Here is a 20,119-nt window from a genome sequence, read left to right on the forward strand (position 1 = left end):
CCTGGCCCACAGGCCTGGAGGGTGGCAGGGGCCCCTCCAGGGGCATCCCACAGCACCCTGTTTTTGGGCATATTTGGGTTCTCTGGAGATCTGGAGTTGTATTTGAAATTCCTTGACTTTCAGGTCCTAGCAGCTAATGAGAATGGAAAGAAACAAAACCACAGGGCTCAAGCACTTTGCCTGTGTGGACTGAAGACTTTCTCCTTCCAGATGAGCTGCTTTCTCTGAGGCTTCAGTGAGGGCAATGTGTGGGGAAATAGCTTCTTATAAGGTACAGTACAGTTCAGTTGAGTCGCTCAGTTGTGTCCGACTCTTCGCGACCCCATGAATCGCAGCATGCCAGGCTTCCCTGTCCATCACCAGCTCCCGGAGTTCACCCAAACTCACGTTCGAGTCAGTGATGCCATCCAGCCATCTCATCCTCTGTCGTCCCCTTCTCCTTCCGCCCCCAATCCCTCCCAGCATCAGAGTCTTTTCCAATGAGTCAACTCTTTGCATGAGATGGCCAAAGTACTGGAGTTTCAGGTTTAGCATCATTCCCTCCAAAGAACACCCAGGGCTGATCTCCTTCAGAATGGACTGGTTGGATCTCCTTGCAGTCCAAGGGACTCTCAAGAGTCTTCTCCAACACCACAGTTCAAAAGCATCAATTCTTAGGTGCTCAGCTTTCTTCACAGTCCAACTCTCACATCCATACATGACCACTGGAAAAACCATAACCTTGACTAGACAGACCTTTGTTGGCAAAGTAATGTCTCTGCTTTTGAATATGTTGTCTAGGTTGGTCATAACTTTTCTTCCAAGAAGTAAGCGTCTTTTAATTTCATGGCTGCAGTCACCATCTGCAGTGATTTTGGAGCCCAGAAAAATAAAGTCTGACACTGTTTCCACTGTTTCCCCATCTATTTCCCATGAAGTGATGGGAAGGGTAGCTAAATTTTAAACATTTTTTAATTTTAAAAATACTTTAAATACCAATTTTTTATTTTGAAAGATTTCAAACCTACTGAAAAGTTGAAAGAAGAGAACGCAAGTCCCTCCTTACCAGTTGCTAGTATTTGTTCCCTCTGCCCCCTACTCCCTAAACCATATGAAATTCATAGATGTCAGGATCCTGCACCTGTAAACCCTTCAGCTTGCATCTCCTAAGAATGAGGACATTCTCCTTGTTTCCACATTTCATTATGGCATCCAAGGAAGTGAGCTTATTTATCCAACAAAATATAATCTATGTTCAGATTTTCTGACTTTTCCTCAAAATGTCCATTGTAGCCCCCTGCCCCCATCTCCAATCTAAGGTCCCACCACATAGGCAGAGTTCCTCTCAGGACAGCTGAGCCACCATGGGGAGCTCCTGAGGTAGGGAGCTCCCTAAACCTGGAGGCAGACAACGAGGGGTGCTGGAAAGGGCCCTTTTCCTTCCTGAGGGTCCCAGATTCCAGGAGCCTGCAGGCCCCACTGGAGCATCTGGTGACACATGCCAGGGTCTTTGCTGGCTGCAGAGCAGGCAGGAGCCCCCTCTCTGTTCTCCACCTGTCAGGTGAGCTGAGGAGGCTCGTTTGCCCCTCAGTGAGGGTGGGGGCCTGCTGTTCCACCTGCAGCTTCTCCCAGCCCAGGGGTCCACCTGCAGGGTGATCCCCTTACTCTGACCTTGGCCCCCACTCACTGCAGTTCCTCAGCTGGCTGCCCGGTCGCTCTGCCCCGCCTGCCTTTGTCCCACCTCCAGTTCCATCTCTTGGGGCTCCCCGTTGTTTGCAGGCCGAAGTCTGGAACTCAAGGCCTGCCACACAGAGGGAGCCCACTGCTGAACACAGGGCATTATTTCCAAACATGCATTCACCTTCTGATTTTAATTTTTAACCTTTTTTTTTTTTCAGTTTAGAAAAAGTGGAAACATTTCAGAAAGATATTCAGCTGATGAAGGTCTCCTGCAATCTCAGATCCCAGATAGCTTCATTTAATTTTATTAAACGATTTATTTCTTTATTTGGCTGTACTGGGTCTAGTTGCAGCAGTGGGATCTTTAGTTGGGGCACGCAGGAGCTAGTTTCGTTATTAGGGATTGAAACTCGGCCTCTTGCATTGGGAGTGCGGAGTCTTAGTCACTGGATCAGGGAAGCCCCTTTTACTTTTTTTTAAAATTGACCTCATCCTAGTTTTACAGAGGCTAAGGAGCAGAGATTGTGTGAAGAGGTGGGTCTGGGTGACCCGCCAAAGACATGAGGTGATGGGCCATGCAGCAGAAACCGGAATTCTGCCTCTACCAAGCCATATAGGCTGGGGAAATTCACATAGCTGGCCCTGCTTAGTGGTTTTCTTTCTGCAAAGTGGGAGCCATAAACCCTATTCACCTCTCTTGAGGGTTGTTGTCAGGAGCAAAGATAAACAACAAAGAAAACCCCGCCAGGCTGTAGGAATGGAATAATTATTATGGGAACATGAACGACCACAGGCAGAGGGCACATGGGTGGCAAAGGCACCAAGCTGAGGGTGTACTGGGGGACTAGGGGTGGGTGAGGTGGGGGTACACTGGGTGGGGAGCTGTGGCCGCTGTCCAACTTTGAAACTACTGCAAATAACCGTACTTAAAAACATTCCCAAAGGAGTAATGTTTGTTGTAGGAGATTTAGAAGTGGTGAATAAGCAAAAAAGAAGATGAATAACCATATTCAGTCCCCCAGCTCAGAAATAAATACTATAATGTTTAGACATCTTTCCACCTTGTGTGCCTGCTTGTGGAGTACCATCCTTGGTCCCATCAACAAGGAGCTGGCCAGGGTGAGAGGGTGAAGTGATGGAGCTGATTTGTTCCCTCAGCAAGTGTGTATCTGGCTTTTCCCTGGAGCCAGGCAGCAGGACCCAGGACGTAGGATACCCACTGCTGGGTACAGCATGCAGTGGAAGAGAATGGAGAGTCCCATTTTGTGATGCTCACAGAGGGCAGTGGGAGCTGAGAGATGTAGTCAGGGAGAGCTTCCTGGAGGAGCTGGCAGGTAGGATGTGGAAGGGTGGGGAGGAGGGCAGTCCTGGTGAGAGAGTCTAGGGTGGGAGCATCTTTCCCCACACCCTCTTGTGTGGACTGAGACTGGTCCTTGATGCCAGGCGCTCTTCTGTGCTCCTGAAAGATGCCCCCAAGTCGTCACGTGTTCGTCTCAGAAACATTTCCTGAGCATCTGCTGGGACCCATGTGTGGTTTGGTGCTGGGGCCAAGCTGTGGGCAGTTTAGGCACCGACCAGCTCTTGGGAAGTTGGGGAGGCTGCTGCTGTCGACATAATCCCATTGGTGAGGCAACTGAAAAGTAAAAGGAGGTCATGAGCAGCAGAAGTGTTGAGGGGGTGGGGTGTGACAACCAGTGTTGCCAGGACCTCAGAGAGGCTTCTGAGGCGGGACATTTGAGCCACGACCAGGGGAAGGGGCAGCCGCGTGAACAAGCTAGAGGGTGTTCCAGGCAGAGGAGTGGTGGGTGCTCATGAGAAGAGGGCCTGTGGTGTTGGAAGGAGGAGGTGGACTTGGCCTGTGGCTGGAGTGTCAGAGCAAGGGGAGGGGGTGGGGGCCTGTCCGCTGGGCTGAGGGCTTTACATGTCACAGCATGATGGATGGAAATGACATGACCTCCGCCTGAGTTTCCTCTGCCTGTGGTCGTCTGTGTTCCCATGGTAATCGTTCCTTTCCTGCAGACTTTAGGGGCCTTTCTGTGTCTTTGTGGCTTTTCTATCTCTGCTACTGACAACAACCCTTAAGGGAGGTGAGACAGGGTTTATGACTCCCACTTTACAGAAGAGGAAGCAGCTAAGTAGGGCGGACGATGTGACTTAGGGCTTTAAAGATCCTTGTGGCTGCTGCTTGGAGGATGGGTGGCAGGGGGACAGAGAGAAGGAGGAAGCCTTCTTTCCTGGAGGCTGCTATTGTTGGACTAGTCAGGGGCTAGTGACCAGCGGTGGCAGAGCAGTTGGACCGACTAAGGATGTGGGTGGGTTTTCAGAGCAAAGAGAGGACTTGCCCAAGGCTCCAGAGAAGAGCTAGACTCTCTTTGTTCTTTTCTCTTTTTTTTTTAAATAATTTTTTTATTTAAAAAAATTTGAAAAATTTATTGGTTGTGCTGGGTCTAAATTGCTGCACATGGGCTCTCTCTAGTTGCACCGAGTGAGGGCCGCTCTGTAGTTGTGGTGTGCAGGCTTCTCACTGCGGTGGCTTCTCTGATTGCAGAGCACAGGCGCCAGGGCGTGTGGGCTTCAGTAGGTGCAGCTCCCGGGCTTTAGAGTAATGGCTTGAGTCGGACACGATGGAAGTGACTTAGCAGCAGCAGCAGTTGAGGTATGCAGGCTTAGCTGCCCCGCAGCTTGTGGACTATTCCTGGACCAGGGATCAAACCCATGTGTCCTGTGTTGGCAGGCAGATTCTCTACCACTAAGCCACCAGGGAATCCCCTCTCTTGGTTTTTTACTAAGACCAGAAGCAGATTGAAACTTCCTAGGTGGTTTACCAAAACACAGTGAAACGGGGAGACTTACAATTGTGTGTTTCTACAGCAGGGCAGCTGCTGTGGCCCAGCCGCCCTGGGCCCTGTTGTTTGTCCAGGATGACAGCCAGGGGACTACTGAGCCCACTTATTCCTCCAGACTTTCCTTTGATAGGCAGTGTCTAGATGTGGCCCTGGTCCTGGCCGGGGAGGGTTAGATCTGGTACCAGTCTGTGGTTACAGGGAGGGGATATGGAGAAGGTAGGGAGAGAGTAGAGGGAGCCTGGGATCTGGGGTGATGTGAAGGGCAGCTACTGAGCTGTGCCCTTGCTGTGTGTTGAGCTGGGTAGGTGTCACCTTAAACACATTCTCTTACTTCATCCCCAGATGATCCAGTTAGGGAGGCAGTTATAGTTGGGGTTATAGAGTTTATAGTTGGGGAAACTGAGTCTCAGAGAAGTTAAGCCATGTGCCACATGACTAGTACGCGGTAGGGATGGGAATTTCGGCTCCAGAATCCACCTTTCACATTAAGTTATCTGTCTGTGTCTGTGCTTAGTCGCTCAGCTGTGTCCGACTCTTTGCGACCCCAAGGACTGTAGCCCACAAGGCTGCTCTGTCCATAGAGTTCTCCAGGCAAGAATACTGGAGCGGGTTGCCGTGCCCCCCTCCAGGGGATCTTCCTGACCCAGGGATTAAACCCAGGTCTCCCACCTTGCAAGCGGATTCTTTACCGTCTGAGCCATCACACTGAGTTGAAATCACTGTTTCTCCAACTAGGTGTGAGGATATTGGGGAGTTCTCACTTTTCTATCTGTTGAATGGATATGCTAGTACTGCCTTCCTGGGTTTTTCTCATGCCCCACACAGAAGGTTATAAATTCATACCTGCCGCAGTCACTGGGCTCAGCTCTGAGGAATCTGAGCTGACCGAGGGGGACCTTCAGGGACCATAGAGGACTTGAGACTCAGCAGCACTGTCCAACAGGAATATGGGTTTCCCTGCTATCCAAAAATAGAATGTTCTATGGAAGTTTTTTTAGCCAAAATGGCATTAAGCAGAGACAGAATTACCTTAGGACACCTCTTGCTGGTGAATGCACAAAATGAATGGATTTAAAGCACAGATGCTGATGCTGAGATGCAGAGAGTGGCTCTGGGAAGGATTTTGGCGGGGCCACTCCTCCTGCATGGGGTGCACTGCCTCTGTCGTGTCTCCTGCAAGACAAATGCTCAACGCTATTTTTATCTTCCACTTTTTTTTTTTTTTTTTGTAAAAGCAAAATCCTCTTTGGATTTCCTTTGGTTAGTGAAAACAGTTATTAACGTAGGTCTTTTGGAAGAGCCAAGTGGCACGAAGGGAACTTTCAAAAAGATGGGGGATACCTGTATAAAGTGAGCCACATGTTTTTTCAATTCATGGTTTATAATGCTGTGATAGTTTCATCATATGTGTCATTTTTTTTAATTGATTAAGTTTTTGGCTGTGCCATGCAGCATATGGGGGTCTTAGTTCCTTGACCAGGAATCAAACCCATGGCCCCTGCAGTGAAAGCACGGAGTTATAACCATTGGACTACCAGGGAAATCCCACATGTCATTTTAAATAGCCACATAAAAAAGTAAAACTAAGTAGATGAACTTAATTTTAGTAACATATGTTATTTAACCCCAATATCAAAATACTATAATTTTGACATATAATCAACTGAACTAACCATATCGTCAACGATACTAAATTGTTTGAGATGTTTCACGTTTTGGTGCTAAGTCTTTGAACCCAGTGTTTCTTTTGCACTTGCCGTGCATCCCACTTGGCAGCTACTGTATTGCACAGCGCAGCTCCGGAGTCTGATTGATGCATGTTAGTCTGACATGCATGCTAGCAGCTGATTTTTATGGAGCACTCACCGACCAGGCCCTGTTCTGCAGGCTTGTCTAATTACACGGTGGACCCTTGAACCCCACAGGTTTGAACTGCGTGGGTTCACTTTTGTGTGAGTTTTTGTCATAGATACCTGCTGCTCGGTCTGTGGTTGGTTGGATCCGTATACTCGGAACTGCCGGTACATACCGTAGATTGCACGGAGGGTCAACGTCGCTAACCTTCGTGTTGTTCAGGGATCAGCTCTATTGTTTACCCGTCATGGCAGCCCCACAGTGGAGGTACTACCGCTGTCCCCATTTCATAGGCATGGCAACTAAGGTCCAGAGAGATAGCTTTGAGGTTTCACAGTGGGGGAGTTCTGGAGTTAAGGAGGAAGAGGTGATGGGAAGGAGCAAGCTCCTCTTTGTTTCTAACAGATTTATTTAGGTAAACTTCATACAACAGGATTCACCCATGTTAAGTGTACAGTTCAGCACTGGCTAATGTATGTAGTTACGTAACCACCACATTCAATATATGGAGTAATTCCCTCTCCCAAAGGTGTTCTCAAGCCCCTGCGTATTGGACTCCCCTGTCCCTGACAACTATCCATCTGCTTTCTGCCCCTAGAGTTTTACCTTTGCTTGATGTCATACAAATGTCAAACTGGATAGTTTGAAGTCTCTGAGGCTTGGTGTGTTTCTCTTCGTATGATGTTTTCAAGGTTCATCCCATGTCATGTGTGTATCGGTTACTTTTTCCTTTTTAAAAATTGCTGCGTCGTATTCCATTGTGGGCTTTCCTGGTGGCTCAGTGGTAAAGAATCTGCCTGCCAGTGCAGGAGACGTGGGTTCAGTCCATAGGTTGAGAAGATATCCTGGAGAAGGAAATGGCACCCCACTCCAGTATACTTGACTGGGAAATCCTGTGGACAGAGGAGCCTGGTGGGCTACTCTATGGGGTTGCAAAAGTGTCACACACAACTTAGCGACTAAACTGCAATTTCATTCTATAAAAGTGCACGTTTTTTTCATCTGTTCGCCAGCTGATGGACTTGTGGGTTGATTTCTGTTGGGGCTATGATGAATCATGCTGACATGGTTTCACTTCTCTTTGGTAGTTAGCTACCTGAGAGTAGAAAGTGCTGAGGTGTGTCTGTTTAAATTTGTAAGAAACTCCAAAGCTGTCTCCAAAGTGGCTCTGTGACGTTACACGTAAGCACCATGTCTCCGGTTCTTCCACAGCTTTACCAACACTTGGTATTGTCGGTCTTTTCACCTTTGTCATTCTAGTGCATTTTGCTAATGATTTAAGATGCTGAACAACTTATATGCTTATTTGGCATCTGTATGTACTTCAAATCCTTTGCCATTTTAAATTGGATATTTTGTTAACTTAATATTGAGTTGTAAGAGTTGGCAGCTCCTTTTTGTTGCTGCTGTTGTTCAGTCGCTAAGCCATGTCTGACTCTTTGCGACTCCATGGATTGCAGTATGTCAGGCTTCCCTGTCCTTCACTGTCTCCTGGACTTTGCTCAAACATCCAAGCATCTCATTCTCTGTCATCCCCTTCTTCTCCTGCTTTCAATCTTTCCCAGCATCAGGGTCTTTTCCAATGAGTTGGCTCTTCGTATCGGGTTGGGAATAAATGAGATATGTTAGATGCTTTGCCGTCAGAGGTCCACCCATTGGTCCTCCTGGCATGCCCCTGGGTCAGTACTCAAGATCACTGGCTATCTCGGGTACCTGTTAAGCCCTCCCCTTTCTGTTCACCCCAGGTAGGCTTGGGAATCATACTTACCAACAACCCCTGACTTGGCCAGCAGTATAGTGTCTGCTCAGTACAATCTCCCTGTGCTCACAACAAAGGCTCCCCTTTGCCTCAGGCTGGAGTCAGCAGGCCCAGCCTGGGGACTTGGGATGGGGGCTAGGAGCCTTGGGTCCCCCTTCTTTCCTTATGACCTCTTCTTCCCTTATGACTTGGAGCTCATCACTTTTCCTCTCTGGACCTCAGTTACCTCATCTGTAGAAAGGGAAGGTTGGACTAGTTGACTCCAGGGATATAGCTACTCTGAGTCTCTGCTCTTGGTGGCTTTGGTCATGGCCATTTGTGGAGGTTCTTGTGGTCACAGCATTCTTTACGGCAGGGCTTGGGATTTTGCAAGAGGGTCTGGTGGGCAGGAAAGGCAAAGAAAGGAATGGGGCAGGGTGATGGCTGCCTCAGGAGCAGATGTCCAGCTTTCTGCTTCAGTTGTGAGGGCCAGACTCTGCTTTGGAATAGCCACCATTCATCTTTTCCGAGCTCACAGGGTTTGACAAGCTGGAGATCATGGTTTCTGTGTCATGTCCAGGACAAAGGATAGAGGGGAGGTGGTGGTTTGAATTAGAGATGGAGAAACTGAAACCAGAGTGGTCCTGGGTCTGATCATTATGTGGTGATATGAAGGGAGTGATGAGTGCAAGCCACGTTTCCAGATACCTGCAGAGCCACTGTGTGATGTGAAAATGTCTCTGAGCTCAGTGGTGACCGTGTCCTGGGCTCCGAGACACGACAGGGGCAGCCTTCACTCGTGATTGAAGGAAATGCTTGCTTTTAGTCCGAAGTTAGGAAAATAAGGCATAAATGTTTGCAAGCCATCCGGGCTCATAGAGCCTCCTATCTTACTGTCTAGTCTCATCCTAGTCCACCGCTGATTCTCCTTCTAGCAGAGGGTTGAGCAGTAGGGACCTGCCCCACTCTGGCCTTGCTGGCCCCTGGCCCTGACCCTGGATGGCAGAGGTGTCACTGCTGGGACTGCCAATCTTAGGAACCAGACCCATGTGGACGCGGCCTGCAGACTATCTCACCCTCACTCTCACTTTATGATGGGGACACTGAGGCCCAGAGGGGAAAAGTAAGTTGCTGACGGCCCCAGAGCATGGGGCCTGCAGGATGAAGGGCCCTGTACTGGCGAGACTCACTCTAGCCCGAGGTGAAAGAGATTTTGGGGGAGAGTTGCCGAGTGAGAAACCTGGGAAGCCTGGGGTTTCCCCCACCTGTCGACATTGCGGAGACAGGTCAACTTTCAGAGGCGGCGGTCCTTCCCCCACTCCTGCAGCCTACAGCTGTGCGCATCTATACTGTCTCTGGGCTGTCCTCTCAGGGACCGGCTGGGCCTGTCATCGCCTCTGAAGCCTGTGAGAGACTAGAGCTGGAGCTGTGGGGGCGGTGAGGTGGAGGTGTCAGGCCCGGCCTCACCCCGTGGGAGCAGGGCTCGGCTTTGGCCTGGCAGCTGAAGCCAGCTGTTGCCTCCTGCAGGTCTTTCCCATGTCCTGTCCGTTACTGCCTCCTTTGGGACAGCTGCCGAGCCCATTCTTGGAGGCGGCTGTTCCTGCCCTCACCTCCACCCACCCTGCCCGATGCCTCCTTGGCTCAGGCTGCTGCGAGGGGTCTGGGGAATGTTGGGGAGCCATGGAGAGGAGGTTCTGGCTCTGCTGACAGTCAGCAGGAGATCCACTGTGGAGCCCCTCACCTTCTCTGAGCGCCTGAGTTTCTGTTTGGAAAGAAAGGCTTAGTCCTTCCACCTTCTACCAAGAAAAAGAAGAAAAGAGAGAAAAAAGGGAGAGAGAGGTTGGCCGGGGTGTGGAGAGCTGTGACAAGGCTCTTATAAACACAAGGTGTGCGTGCTGGCCGAGCCGTCACACGCCTGCTGGGAGTTGTCAAGGATGACAAGGCTGGGCTGGAGAGAGAGGGGACCCTTCCCAGACTGGGAAAGGAGAGGCAGTGGTTTGGGGTGCTGGGGGGGGACGGAATGAACAGTCATTCTGTCTGGGTGCCTCTGGGAAGGGGGAGCCTGAGGGCACCGCCCTGGAATGCTGGGGGAGCACTGCCTGGGAACTCTGACCCCTGGGGGAGGGAGGGCGTGGTGAGCTCAGCCTTCAGAGCGACCTGCTTCCCGGGCTTCGTGCTGACTCCTGGCCCCACCATCCACTTCCTGAGATGCTGCTGCTGCTTATGAGAGGGCAGGGCTGGGAGTGTGTGGATGGTGGGGAGCAGCTCTTGCCCAGATTAGGGCAGCTTGGGCAGGGGAGCAGAGGGGAGTCATCAGGTTCTAAAGACTGTATCGTCCCTGTGCTTTCAGAATGGAGGGCTTCCCTAGTGGCTCAGATGGTAAAGAATTTGCCTGTCAATGCAGAAGACCCAGGCTCAGTCTCTAGGTTGGGAAGATCCCCTAGAGAAGGGAATGGCTACCCACTCCAGTATTCTTGCCTGGAGAATCCCATGGACAGAGGAGCGTGGCAGGCTATAGTCTATGGGGTTGCAAAGAGTTGGAGCCAACTGAGCGACTGACGCTCTCAGGGTGCAGGTGGGCATGGGAACCAGTGGGCAGGGAACTCTCTCCCCTTCCTGATCCTGGGCCATCAGTACCGTGGGGAGCAGCTGCCACTGGGCTCTGAGAAAGTTCTATGAGCCTCTGTCTCCCGTGTCTGTCACCCTCTTCTTGAGTGTGTGGAATTCCCAGCCCCTTCTCGGATTCCTGAACCCGTCCCAGGGTTCTCAGACCCCTGAGCCAGTCTTCCCCACACCCTCTGCAGCTGTTAGTGGCTCTCCTGGCTTGCTTCTCCAGCCATTCTTTTGTTTTAAGTAGGTTTTACTACCCAGTGTTCAGAAAATGCAGATAAGGAAAAAGGAGAAAGTAAAAACTGTCTGTAATCTCATCACCAGCTGATGACTTAGGTTAGCATCTTGGTGTGTGCCCTCCCAGATTTTTCTCCTGATTTGTGCTCACGTATTAAAATGGATTATATCCTGTGCTTGCTTTGCAGCCTGTTCCTCTTCCCTTCTGGTTGCCTAGCTATCTTTCCACATCAGTCAATATATTTTTAAGGCTGTTTAACATTCCACCTTAGAGATGCCCCATAATTTATTCAACAAATCCCCTGTTGCAGGCCGTTTCCATTGTTTTGTTACTATAAATAGCATTGTGATCAACAAAACACCCTTGTAGCCCACTCTTTGCACACACCCTTCACTACTTCCCTAGGAGAGAGCCCTGCAGTGGGAATTGTGAGACCACAGGGATGCCTGGCGTGCCGGATGTCGGGCAAAAGCTTTGGCTGTTGAGATGTTGTTGGTGATGTAGACGTTGTTGATGTAGAGTTCAGGGGCCTTGATCTGCTGAGAACTCACCCAGTCTGGACTTCCCTGGCCTCTTTTGTGGCATTCACAGCTATGTTCTGTTCCCATCCAAACCCTTCAAAGCCATCTCCAAACTTCCCTCTGCCTCTGGTTCTCCCTCTGGTGACAGCCTTCCCTTTCTCCGGGTCTGGAAGGCCTGGTCTCCATGTGGCCTGTCCTAGGTACTTGGAGCCTTGGGTCCTGACCTGGTGGGGATGGCTAACTCTTTTCTAACTGTCGTATGTTCACCAGGGAGGGGTAAACTGTAAGGGGTCAGGGCTGTATCTTCTTATCTGCCCATGTCCATAACTCTCCCCAGAGCAGTAGCAGAGGGCCAGGCACAGTGGTAGGCCTCAGCCAACACGTGCTTTGCTGAGCAACAGCTGCAGGCTGAGTAGGCCCTCTCTGGGCCTCAGAACTTTGTTCACAGGGCAGAGGTGAGGGGTGTGCTGGGTCCCTTCCTGCTGTGACTTTTCCCACCCCGTCCTTGATCGCACCTCCTCTTACCCCACAGGTCTTGGGTCCTGAGGCTGCCAGCAGACTATGGGTACAACGGCCAGCACAGCCCAGCAGACGGTCTCGGCAAGCGCCCCCTTTGAGGGCCTCCAGGACGGTGGCTCGATGGATGGTCGGCACTCACTCAGCGTCCACTCCTTCCAGACCACAGGCTTGCACAACAGTAAGGCCAAGTCCATCATCCCCAACAAGGTGGCCCCCGTCGTGATCACGTGAGTGGCAGGACAAGTATGACCCTGTCCCCAGAAGACGTGGCTGGGGGAGCTGCCTGGAGGGGTGGTGGCATACAGCACTTAACGTCTCCAATCTGCTTCCATTGAGGAAGACACTGAGGCCCCCAGAGGCTAAGCAGTGTGTCTGGAGTCACACAGCAAGTGGGTGGCAGAGCTGCTGTCTTTTGGGGTTCTCTTAGCTCATATTACGTATCATGTCGTGGTTGCCAAGGAGTGTAGGAAAGGGAGGAGTGGCTGGCCGGGGGGAGGTTGGGACACTCTTTTGAGAGTAATTTTTTGCTGAACTTTTTAAAAGGAAGTTTATGTACTTAGATACATAAAATTTAGATTTTTTCCCCCCCACAATCTGTAATTATGGTTCAAAACTGAGGTTGACACCAGGCTGTTAAAGGGCCTTGGGCTGAAAAAGCTGGAAGCTGTTGGTCAACTTTCCTAATTGGGCCCTTCAGGGACTTTCCCGGAGATTACTGAGGGTTTGTTCTGGCCCCATCCTTTGAGAGACCTGGATACCTTGCATGTGTCCTGTGGGCCCAGGGAAGGAGCGGGTGCCGAGAGCTTGAGGCCAGGGAGCCAGAGGGACATTGGCTCTGTCTCCTGGTGAGTTGGAAAGCCTTGTTTTTCCTGGCATCCACCCACTGAGCTCCCTGCCTTTGGACCCCTCAGGATGGAGGAAGGTAGACATGATTAGCTAAGAACTGGATGTGTTTCCTGGAGTGACGTTTGGCGGAGGCCTAGCAGATGGGGCCTCTGTGTAAGGAAACTGAAGGAGTGATAAATCCGGCCTGCTGGCTTTGGGGCCTGACAGGAAAACTGGAATCATAATACATTACTTTGCTCATAAGGGGAGGAAGGAGATGTTAAATGAAAGGGACCTGATATGTAGTCTTTTGACTAGCGCACGACAGAACTTGGTTTGGGTCTTGAGCACAGTGTTGGAAATCCTGGGCCCAGCTCTGCCTGTCCCCTGCTCTGTGACCTTGGGCAAATCCTTTTCCCTCTCAAAAGGGCTTAGTTTCCTTATCAGGATCTGTGGCGATGACGTTCAAAAAATTTAAGCATGGCATGGCTCAGAACATTCTCTGGCCTGCTGTAAAAACCCACTTCAGTGGTATCCTGCATGCCTCCTAGAGCCGACTGTGACCTAGTGATCCTTGCGTTGTAGCTTGTTTGTGGTAGGAGGGACCTTAGGAGATCATCCAAAACTGGGGCTGGCAAACTGTATCCTTAGGCCAAATCAGGTCACCGCATGTTTTGGTAAATAAGACTTTGTTGGGACACAGCCACACCCACTCATTTGCATACCATCAAAGGATGCTTAAGGCCGCAGTGCTCGAGTTGAGTAGTTGTGGCAGACTGCGGGGCCCACAAAGCCTAAAGTGTTTACTATCTGGTCCTTAATGGAAAAGGTTTTCTGACTCCTGATCTAATCAATAGCTTTTTTTAGATCAGATACGAAAACTGACCTAGATATACAAACTGAGTTTTGGGAAGGCAGGATTTGCCCGCCATGGGTCATGTGTGAGAGGGAGACAGAGCTGGCTGAGAGACCCCAGGTCTCACGATCCCTGTCTAGTGCTCCCCACCCTACTCATTCCATCACCCTTATCCTTTGGTAAAGAGATGTCAGACCCCAGATGATGAGCTCTGGGAGGCTGTGTCAGATTCTTTGTTATAATCAGCACAGAAGCGTTTTGGGTCTGTAATGCACAGCCCTCCCTCAAGTTTAGCATCTTCAGAAATATGTGTGTTTTGTTTGAAACGGCCCTGGGTGGAGGTAGAACTCTTGTTCATAATAGTAATTAGATTACTAGATGATTAGAGTCCCGAGGCACTGTGCTAAATAAGCATTTACTTCATTAGTGCTCTGTCTTCTCACAGCAGCCCTTAGGAGGTGGGAATGACTGGAGACACTACAGACCACGTAACTTCAAAGCCATGGAGTTGAAGTCATACCCTGGCCCCAAGGCCTGTGTCATGAACCACTGCCCTGTGCTGTGGGATTGTCAGTGTGGGGGTTCTCAGACACATCTGACGGAGGGACCATCTGCGGCCAAAGTAAGCCTTGTTTAAGGAGGCTTTAAACAAGACGGCCGCTTCTCTCTACACAAATGTCCAGGAGGTATTCCAGGCTGGAATGACTGCTCCATAATCGGCCAGGCTCCTCCTTTTGTTGCCCTGCCATCATCAGCATCTACCTCCTGCCGTCACTTTTGGGTGCTTGCCAGAGAGAAGGAAGGGAGCGTAGAAGGAATACGTCTTCTTTCCTTTAAGGGGATGGCCCAGAAGTTGCATACTTCTCCTCACATCCCATTGGGCAGAACTGAATCACATGATCACACTAGGTGCAAGGGAGGCTGGGACTTAGAGTCTTCAGCTGGATGGCCCCGTCACAAATTCAGGGAACTGTTGCTGAGGAAGAAGGGGAGAGTGGATACTGGGGGACAGCAGGCAGCGTCTGTCATAAATGCATGTGTGGGATGGGGTGGCCCTGCTGTGGGCCGGGTGAGGGTGGAGTGTATCCTGGCCACTGTGCTTGCCTGATGCCAGCTGCATCCTGCCCCTGGCAGGTACAACTGCAAGGAGGAGTTCCAGATCCACGATGAGCTGCTGAAAGCCCATTACACCCTGGGCCGACTCTCAGATGCCACCCCCGAGCACTACCTGGTGCAGGTGAGGTCAGGCCTGCCCCCTCTCCCTTCCTGCCTCCCACCTCTCCAGCCCTCCTTCCTCGCAGGCTCCCTCCCTAATCTCCCCTTGCTTTCCCCGTGGCCTCCTTCTCTGCCTCACCCCATCCTCTGGGACCCTGATCCCACTTGCTCTCACTCACTGATACCCTAGGCCCTGTTCTTGCTGCCCTGTGGGGACCCTGCTCTTCTGTCCCCATGTGGCCCCTGCCTGGCCTCAGCCTGGCCACACCCCTGTCTCTGAGCACCAAGGAAGACACACATGGGAACCTGAAGGGCTTGGGGCCCCAGACTGCTCTTCTCAGGCTAGGAATTGTCATCCCATTGTCTTTTGAAGTTATAGGACTTCTTTGGTGCATAGATAGAGATGTAGACATAGATGTACATCTATCTAGATCTATCTTTTTTTTTAACCTTAAAATATCCCCTGGAAAGTAAAGTCTCCAAGGGCAGATGAGTTTTCATGTGTCTTGGTGACTGCTATCGTCCCAGGTCCTAGAACAGTGCTTGGGTAATCATGTAGGTGTTCAAAAACAGTCAGTGAATGAATTAATGGTAGTCATGATGATTAAACTGTATTTGTTGAAAGAGGGTCTGGGTGGGAGGTAGTGGTGGATGGGGAGGTCGGTGAACGGGTGGATGAGATGACTTCATGGTTTCTTTTTGCCCGGGAATAAATCTCCTAGCTCCTCCTGCTCCCACCTGACCCCTCTTTTCTCTGTGGTCTGCGTCCCCAGCTGGGGAAGGGAGAGACCTGCCCATACGCATAACTGCAGGCCCCTGGGAAGTGGCTCACACTTTTCTCCTAGTTGGTTGCTGGTGCCCCAGCTGTAATTCCCTGCTTGAACCCCTTCTCCATGGGCTTCGCCTCTGGGTGAGAGATGTTTGTTTTCTGCTCTGGGGGCTGTAGGCGCGCCATGCAGGTGGCTTTGGTCTTGGTTCCCTGTCCCTATAGTGCTTCTCCCTGCTCTGCTTCCTCAAGTCCTGGCTCAGGTGCCGCCTCCGGCCTGAAGCCTTCTTTGATTCTCCTCCAGGAAGAGTTGTCTTCTCTCTTCCCACACTGTATGACACCCCTCCCGGCATCACAAGTATTCTCTCTACTTTTCCCACGAGTCTGTAGACAACCTGAGGATCATGTTCCCCACCCCGTCTCCCTGCGCCCCATCCTCTGGGGCCTGGGATAGAGCCTTGTCTATAGAAGATGTCCCTGCGTCATCTGAGTGACCCCTGTGGCTCTCCCCTGCCAGGGCCGCTACTTCCTGGTGCGGGATGTTACTGAGAAGATGGACACGCTGGGCACCCTGCAGAGCTGTGGGGCCCCCAACTTCCGGCAGGTGCGGGGCGGGCTCGCTGTGTTCGGCATGGGACAGCCCAGCCTCTCAGGGTTCAGGCAGGTCCTCCAGAAACTCCAGAAGGATGGACACCAGGTAAGCATGGCCATTTCCCAGGCAGGGGCCAGTCCCCAAATCTGGGGAAGTGGGTTTCCCGGAGGGGCAACTGCAGAGGCTCTGGAGGGGCCTGGGCATATTATGGGGGAGGTGGTGACTGGTGACCAGGGCCAGGCCCTGCTAGGCCCTGAAAGTCAATGGTCGTTGTGCTCAGCATGACTGAGAAATTCTGGGCAAATGTTTGTTGCATTGTCCTGTATGGACATGGGAGCCCCGAGGACAGAAGCCCCTCTATACACCCATAGGATGATGATTACAGCTAAGACTTACATCCTCATGTTGACCCTACATGGGTGGGGCAGCTATTGTCCCATTTTACAGAGGAGAAAACTGAGGCCCAGAGAGGATAAGAGGCCCCTGAGTGGTGTCCCAAGACCCAAACCCAGCCCTCTGAACTCCATGTGTCTGCTTGACATGACCCCTGTCTCTGCCTGCTGTGGAGACGGGGTTTTGAGTGTCTCCAGGACAGAGGTGGAGGGTCCACTGTCATTGCAGGCTCGTAGCGGGCTGTCTGATTTAACCTGGGTGAAGATGGAGAGGCTTTAGTGAACCAGAGTGAAGAGGGGGTGTTAGCTGAGCATGGATCCCATTCTGTCGTCCCAGCAAGTTCTCTAGGGTGGAGCCAGCCCACCAGCTCCCTCTCTCTGTATGGTGCTCTGTGACTGAGTGATTGCATGGTGGTGGTGGGCATTCATGTCTTCAGCTGATGTTTATCAGCACTTAATTTACTCAGGGCTCTATGCTAGGCTTTGTGGGGACATGAAAATGACCAGGACATGATTCTACCTGCAAGGACCCACCCTGTAGTCCACAAAGGGAGAAAGAGGTAGAGAGGAGGGAGGGTCAGGAGCTGGTGGCATTTGGCCTGAGCTTTGTTTCTGGGGTAAGATTCAGGTTGCAGGGGCAGAGTGGGGTGATGGGCCCTTGAGGGGGTCCGGGGAAGGGGCAGTGGAGCGGTGTCCACGCCGGATAGTGGTGATGGCTCCTTCCTCCTTGGATGCCCGGCAGGAGTGTGTCATTTTCTGTGTGCGGGAGGAACCCGTGCTCTTTCTGCGAGCTGCTGAGGACTTTGTACCCTACACGCCTCGAGACAAGCAGAATCTTCATGAGAACCTCCAGGGCCTTGGACCCGGGGTCCCGGCGGAGCGCTTGGAGCTGGCCATCCGGAAGGAGGTGAGGGCCACCTGTGTGGGTGGGAGGCCGCCCTTCTGGTAGCCTCGGACACCTGAGCTGAGCCCCAGCCCGCTCTGCTCTCACCGGCTCATGCTTGCCCACTAAGCTGTCCCACTTGGGCCAGAGGCTGCTGCAAGGCCAGCTCACGGGGCACCAGGGTGAGGACTTCTCTTCTCAGCTCTGTTTGCCTCTGGTCCTTCCCTACCCTGCTTTTCTCCTCCAAACTCAGCATTCTTATTTAGAAAAGGGTCTGGTGGAGGGCAGAGAGTACTTGGCTGAAAGTCCCAAGACCAGGTTCAGCCTTCCATGAGCTGTGAGGCCTGGGCTGGGTCGCTTCTCTCCCTGGTCCTCTGTTTCTGAGGTTCCTCCGACCTCCTCCTTCACAGCATGGGGACTTGTCCAGGTCTGTGGGGCTGTTCACGCTGTGTAAATAGTGTGTAGGGGTCATGGTGCTCCCCCTCCTCTAAGACACCCCCAGGCAGGAGCAGAGGTCGCACTGGCTGTGGTCGTCTCCCCGTCTCCTTCTCAGGCCTCGTCCCCTCCAGCTCCCAGCTGACCAGCTTCCTCCTGTCCTTCAGTCTGGTGGTTTGGCCAATTCCTGCTGCCCACCGGGCAGAGCCCTCCCAGCCTGACCGCAGTGTGGGACGCAGCAGCTGAGGCACAGGTGGCTGCCCTCGGGCCAGCGGTCACCCTGGTCCCTCCAGCACTGCCAGGGCACAGAAAGCACCTCTGGCTGTAGTTCTCCCTGGAGGGCAAGCAGCCTGTCCATGGCCTCCGTGTGGCTTAGGTGCCTCCAGAGCTCAGCCAGCAAGGTCCATCATGGCCCTCTGGCCCCTGGCCTCCATCTAGATCCACGACTTTGCCCAGCTGAGCGAGAACAAGTACTACGTGTACCACAACACCGAGGACCTGCGGGGGGAGCCCCACGCCGTGGCCATCCGGGGCGAGGACGACGTGCACGTGACTGAGGAGGTGTTTAAGAGGCCCCTTTTCCTGCAGCCCTCCTACAGGTACTGGGGGCCAGGCCTGTGCGGAGGCCCCAGCGTGCTGGGCGTGGGTGCTCGCTGGGCCTGCTCTCCTGGTGCGGGCTCAGTCTCACCATCCACAGGTTGGGCTGAGTCCTCTATGCCTGTGTCTCCCCCAGGAATGGTGGATGTCCGGGGTATGGGGTGTGTGGCTTACCTGATGGGCTGTTCCCTGTCACCCGGCAGGTACCACCGTCTGCCCCTGCCAGAGCAAGGGGCCCCCCTGGAAGCCCAGTTCGATGACTTTGTCAGTGTCCTCCGGGTGAGTGGGGACTGGAGGAGTGGTGGGAGCTTGGTGGGGTGCGCAGGTGCTTGGAGAGTGGGTCTGTGTCAAGGCCCTGTCTCCTTGGAGATGCTTGGGTGGTGTGTCTCCTGGAGGAAGGCCGAGGGGGTTGTGTGTGTCTGTATGGGTGTGTACTTGTATACTGTCTAATGGCAGAGCCCAGCACGGGGCGTCTGGAGGACTGGGCTCTCTGGCTGTGGCTTGGCTCCTCACTTTGTTGTGTGATACTGGGTGAATCTCCTAACTTTTCTAGGTCTCAGGTTCCTCATTTCTTTATTAGAGCTAAAATTTCTTACACGTGGGTCTCCAGCTGATATTTCCTGAGAATGCGTGTTGCGGTCTGTACTCCCCCGGGAGGTCGCCTTATTGAATCTGCAGTGTAAACTGCATAGCAGTGTAGCTGTGGCCCTGTGTCCCCTCTGAGTAGTTCTCACCTCCAGGGCCTCGCTGAGCCCCCTGGAGCATGGGAAGGGGGCAGGGCCTGCACTCCTGGGGCCGGTGGAGCAGACCAAGCTGTGGGATTGCTCCAGAGGCTGCTGGTCTGTCCCCATCTTCCCACAGACCAGGGGGAGGCATCGATGCCATGATGCCCCTCCACCCGCATCCTAACTTGGTCCTCAGCTGAGGGCTCTCTGGTCACACCGTTCCCTGCTCTTTGCGGTCCTTTCCCAGGAGACCCCCAGCCTGCTGCTGCTCCAAGATGCCCACGGGCCTCCCCCTGCTCTCCTCTTCAGCTGCCAGACGGGCGTGGGCAGGGCCAGCCTGGGCATGGTTCTGGGAACACTCCTCCTGTTTCACCGTGGTGGGACTGCCTTGCGGCCGGAGTGAGTGGCATGGGAGCCAGTGCCCCAGAGGGCTGCGGGGATGGGGGGAGGAGGGGGTGGGCCGCCCCAGGATGCTGGGGACACATCAGAAACCCAGAGCTACAGCTGGATATTGGGCATCGGCAGCTCCTTTCCTGGTTTCCACAGACTTCCCTGGGTGACCTGGAGAAAGTCACTTGACCTTTCTGGCCTCGGTTTCCCCAGCAGGGCAAAGACCTGTTGTTTCCCCTACCTGATTTGGAAGGGAAACTTGAACGTGTAGTCCAGTGCAGTCCAGGTGAATGGGAGGGTGCTGACGGCGGCCTTCGGGAGTGCTGATTATGCTGTTGTCCCTGCCTGTCAGGGCTGCCCCTATGAAGACCAAGCCATTGTCCATGGAGCAGCTCGAGGTGGTCCAGAGCTTTCTCCACATGGTGCCCGAGGGGAGGAGGATGGTGGAGGAGGTGAGC

General features: G+C 52.6%; 1 protein-coding gene across 3 annotated transcripts in view; it reads left to right on the top strand.

Annotated features, from left to right (window-relative positions):
* The window catches only part of PALD1 (phosphatase domain containing paladin 1), an 84,167-nt gene that overhangs the window by 31,442 nt on the left and 32,606 nt on the right, over positions 1-20,119 (top strand). For 2 of the 3 annotated variants that reach the window (XM_055535064.1, XM_055535075.1), the window contains 8 exons: positions 11,999-12,212; positions 14,801-14,903; positions 16,165-16,344; positions 17,374-17,538; positions 18,388-18,548; positions 18,750-18,825; positions 19,519-19,670; positions 20,014-20,113. In XM_055535064.1, coding sequence (XP_055391039.1) covers positions 12,028-12,212; positions 14,801-14,903; positions 16,165-16,344; positions 17,374-17,538; positions 18,388-18,548; positions 18,750-18,825; positions 19,519-19,670; positions 20,014-20,113 — 1,122 coding nt within the window. In that variant the 5' untranslated portion in view covers positions 11,999-12,027. Of the gene's footprint in view, positions 1-11,998; positions 12,213-14,800; positions 14,904-16,164; positions 16,345-17,373; positions 17,539-18,387; positions 18,549-18,749; positions 18,826-19,518; positions 19,671-20,013; positions 20,114-20,119 lie in introns of those variants that run through there. The other variant, XM_055535080.1, reaches the window with a different exon arrangement.

Source organism: Bubalus kerabau, chromosome 1 (genome assembly GCF_029407905.1).
Source record: "Bubalus kerabau isolate K-KA32 ecotype Philippines breed swamp buffalo chromosome 1, PCC_UOA_SB_1v2, whole genome shotgun sequence".
NCBI lineage: Eukaryota > Metazoa > Chordata > Mammalia > Artiodactyla > Bovidae > Bubalus > Bubalus kerabau.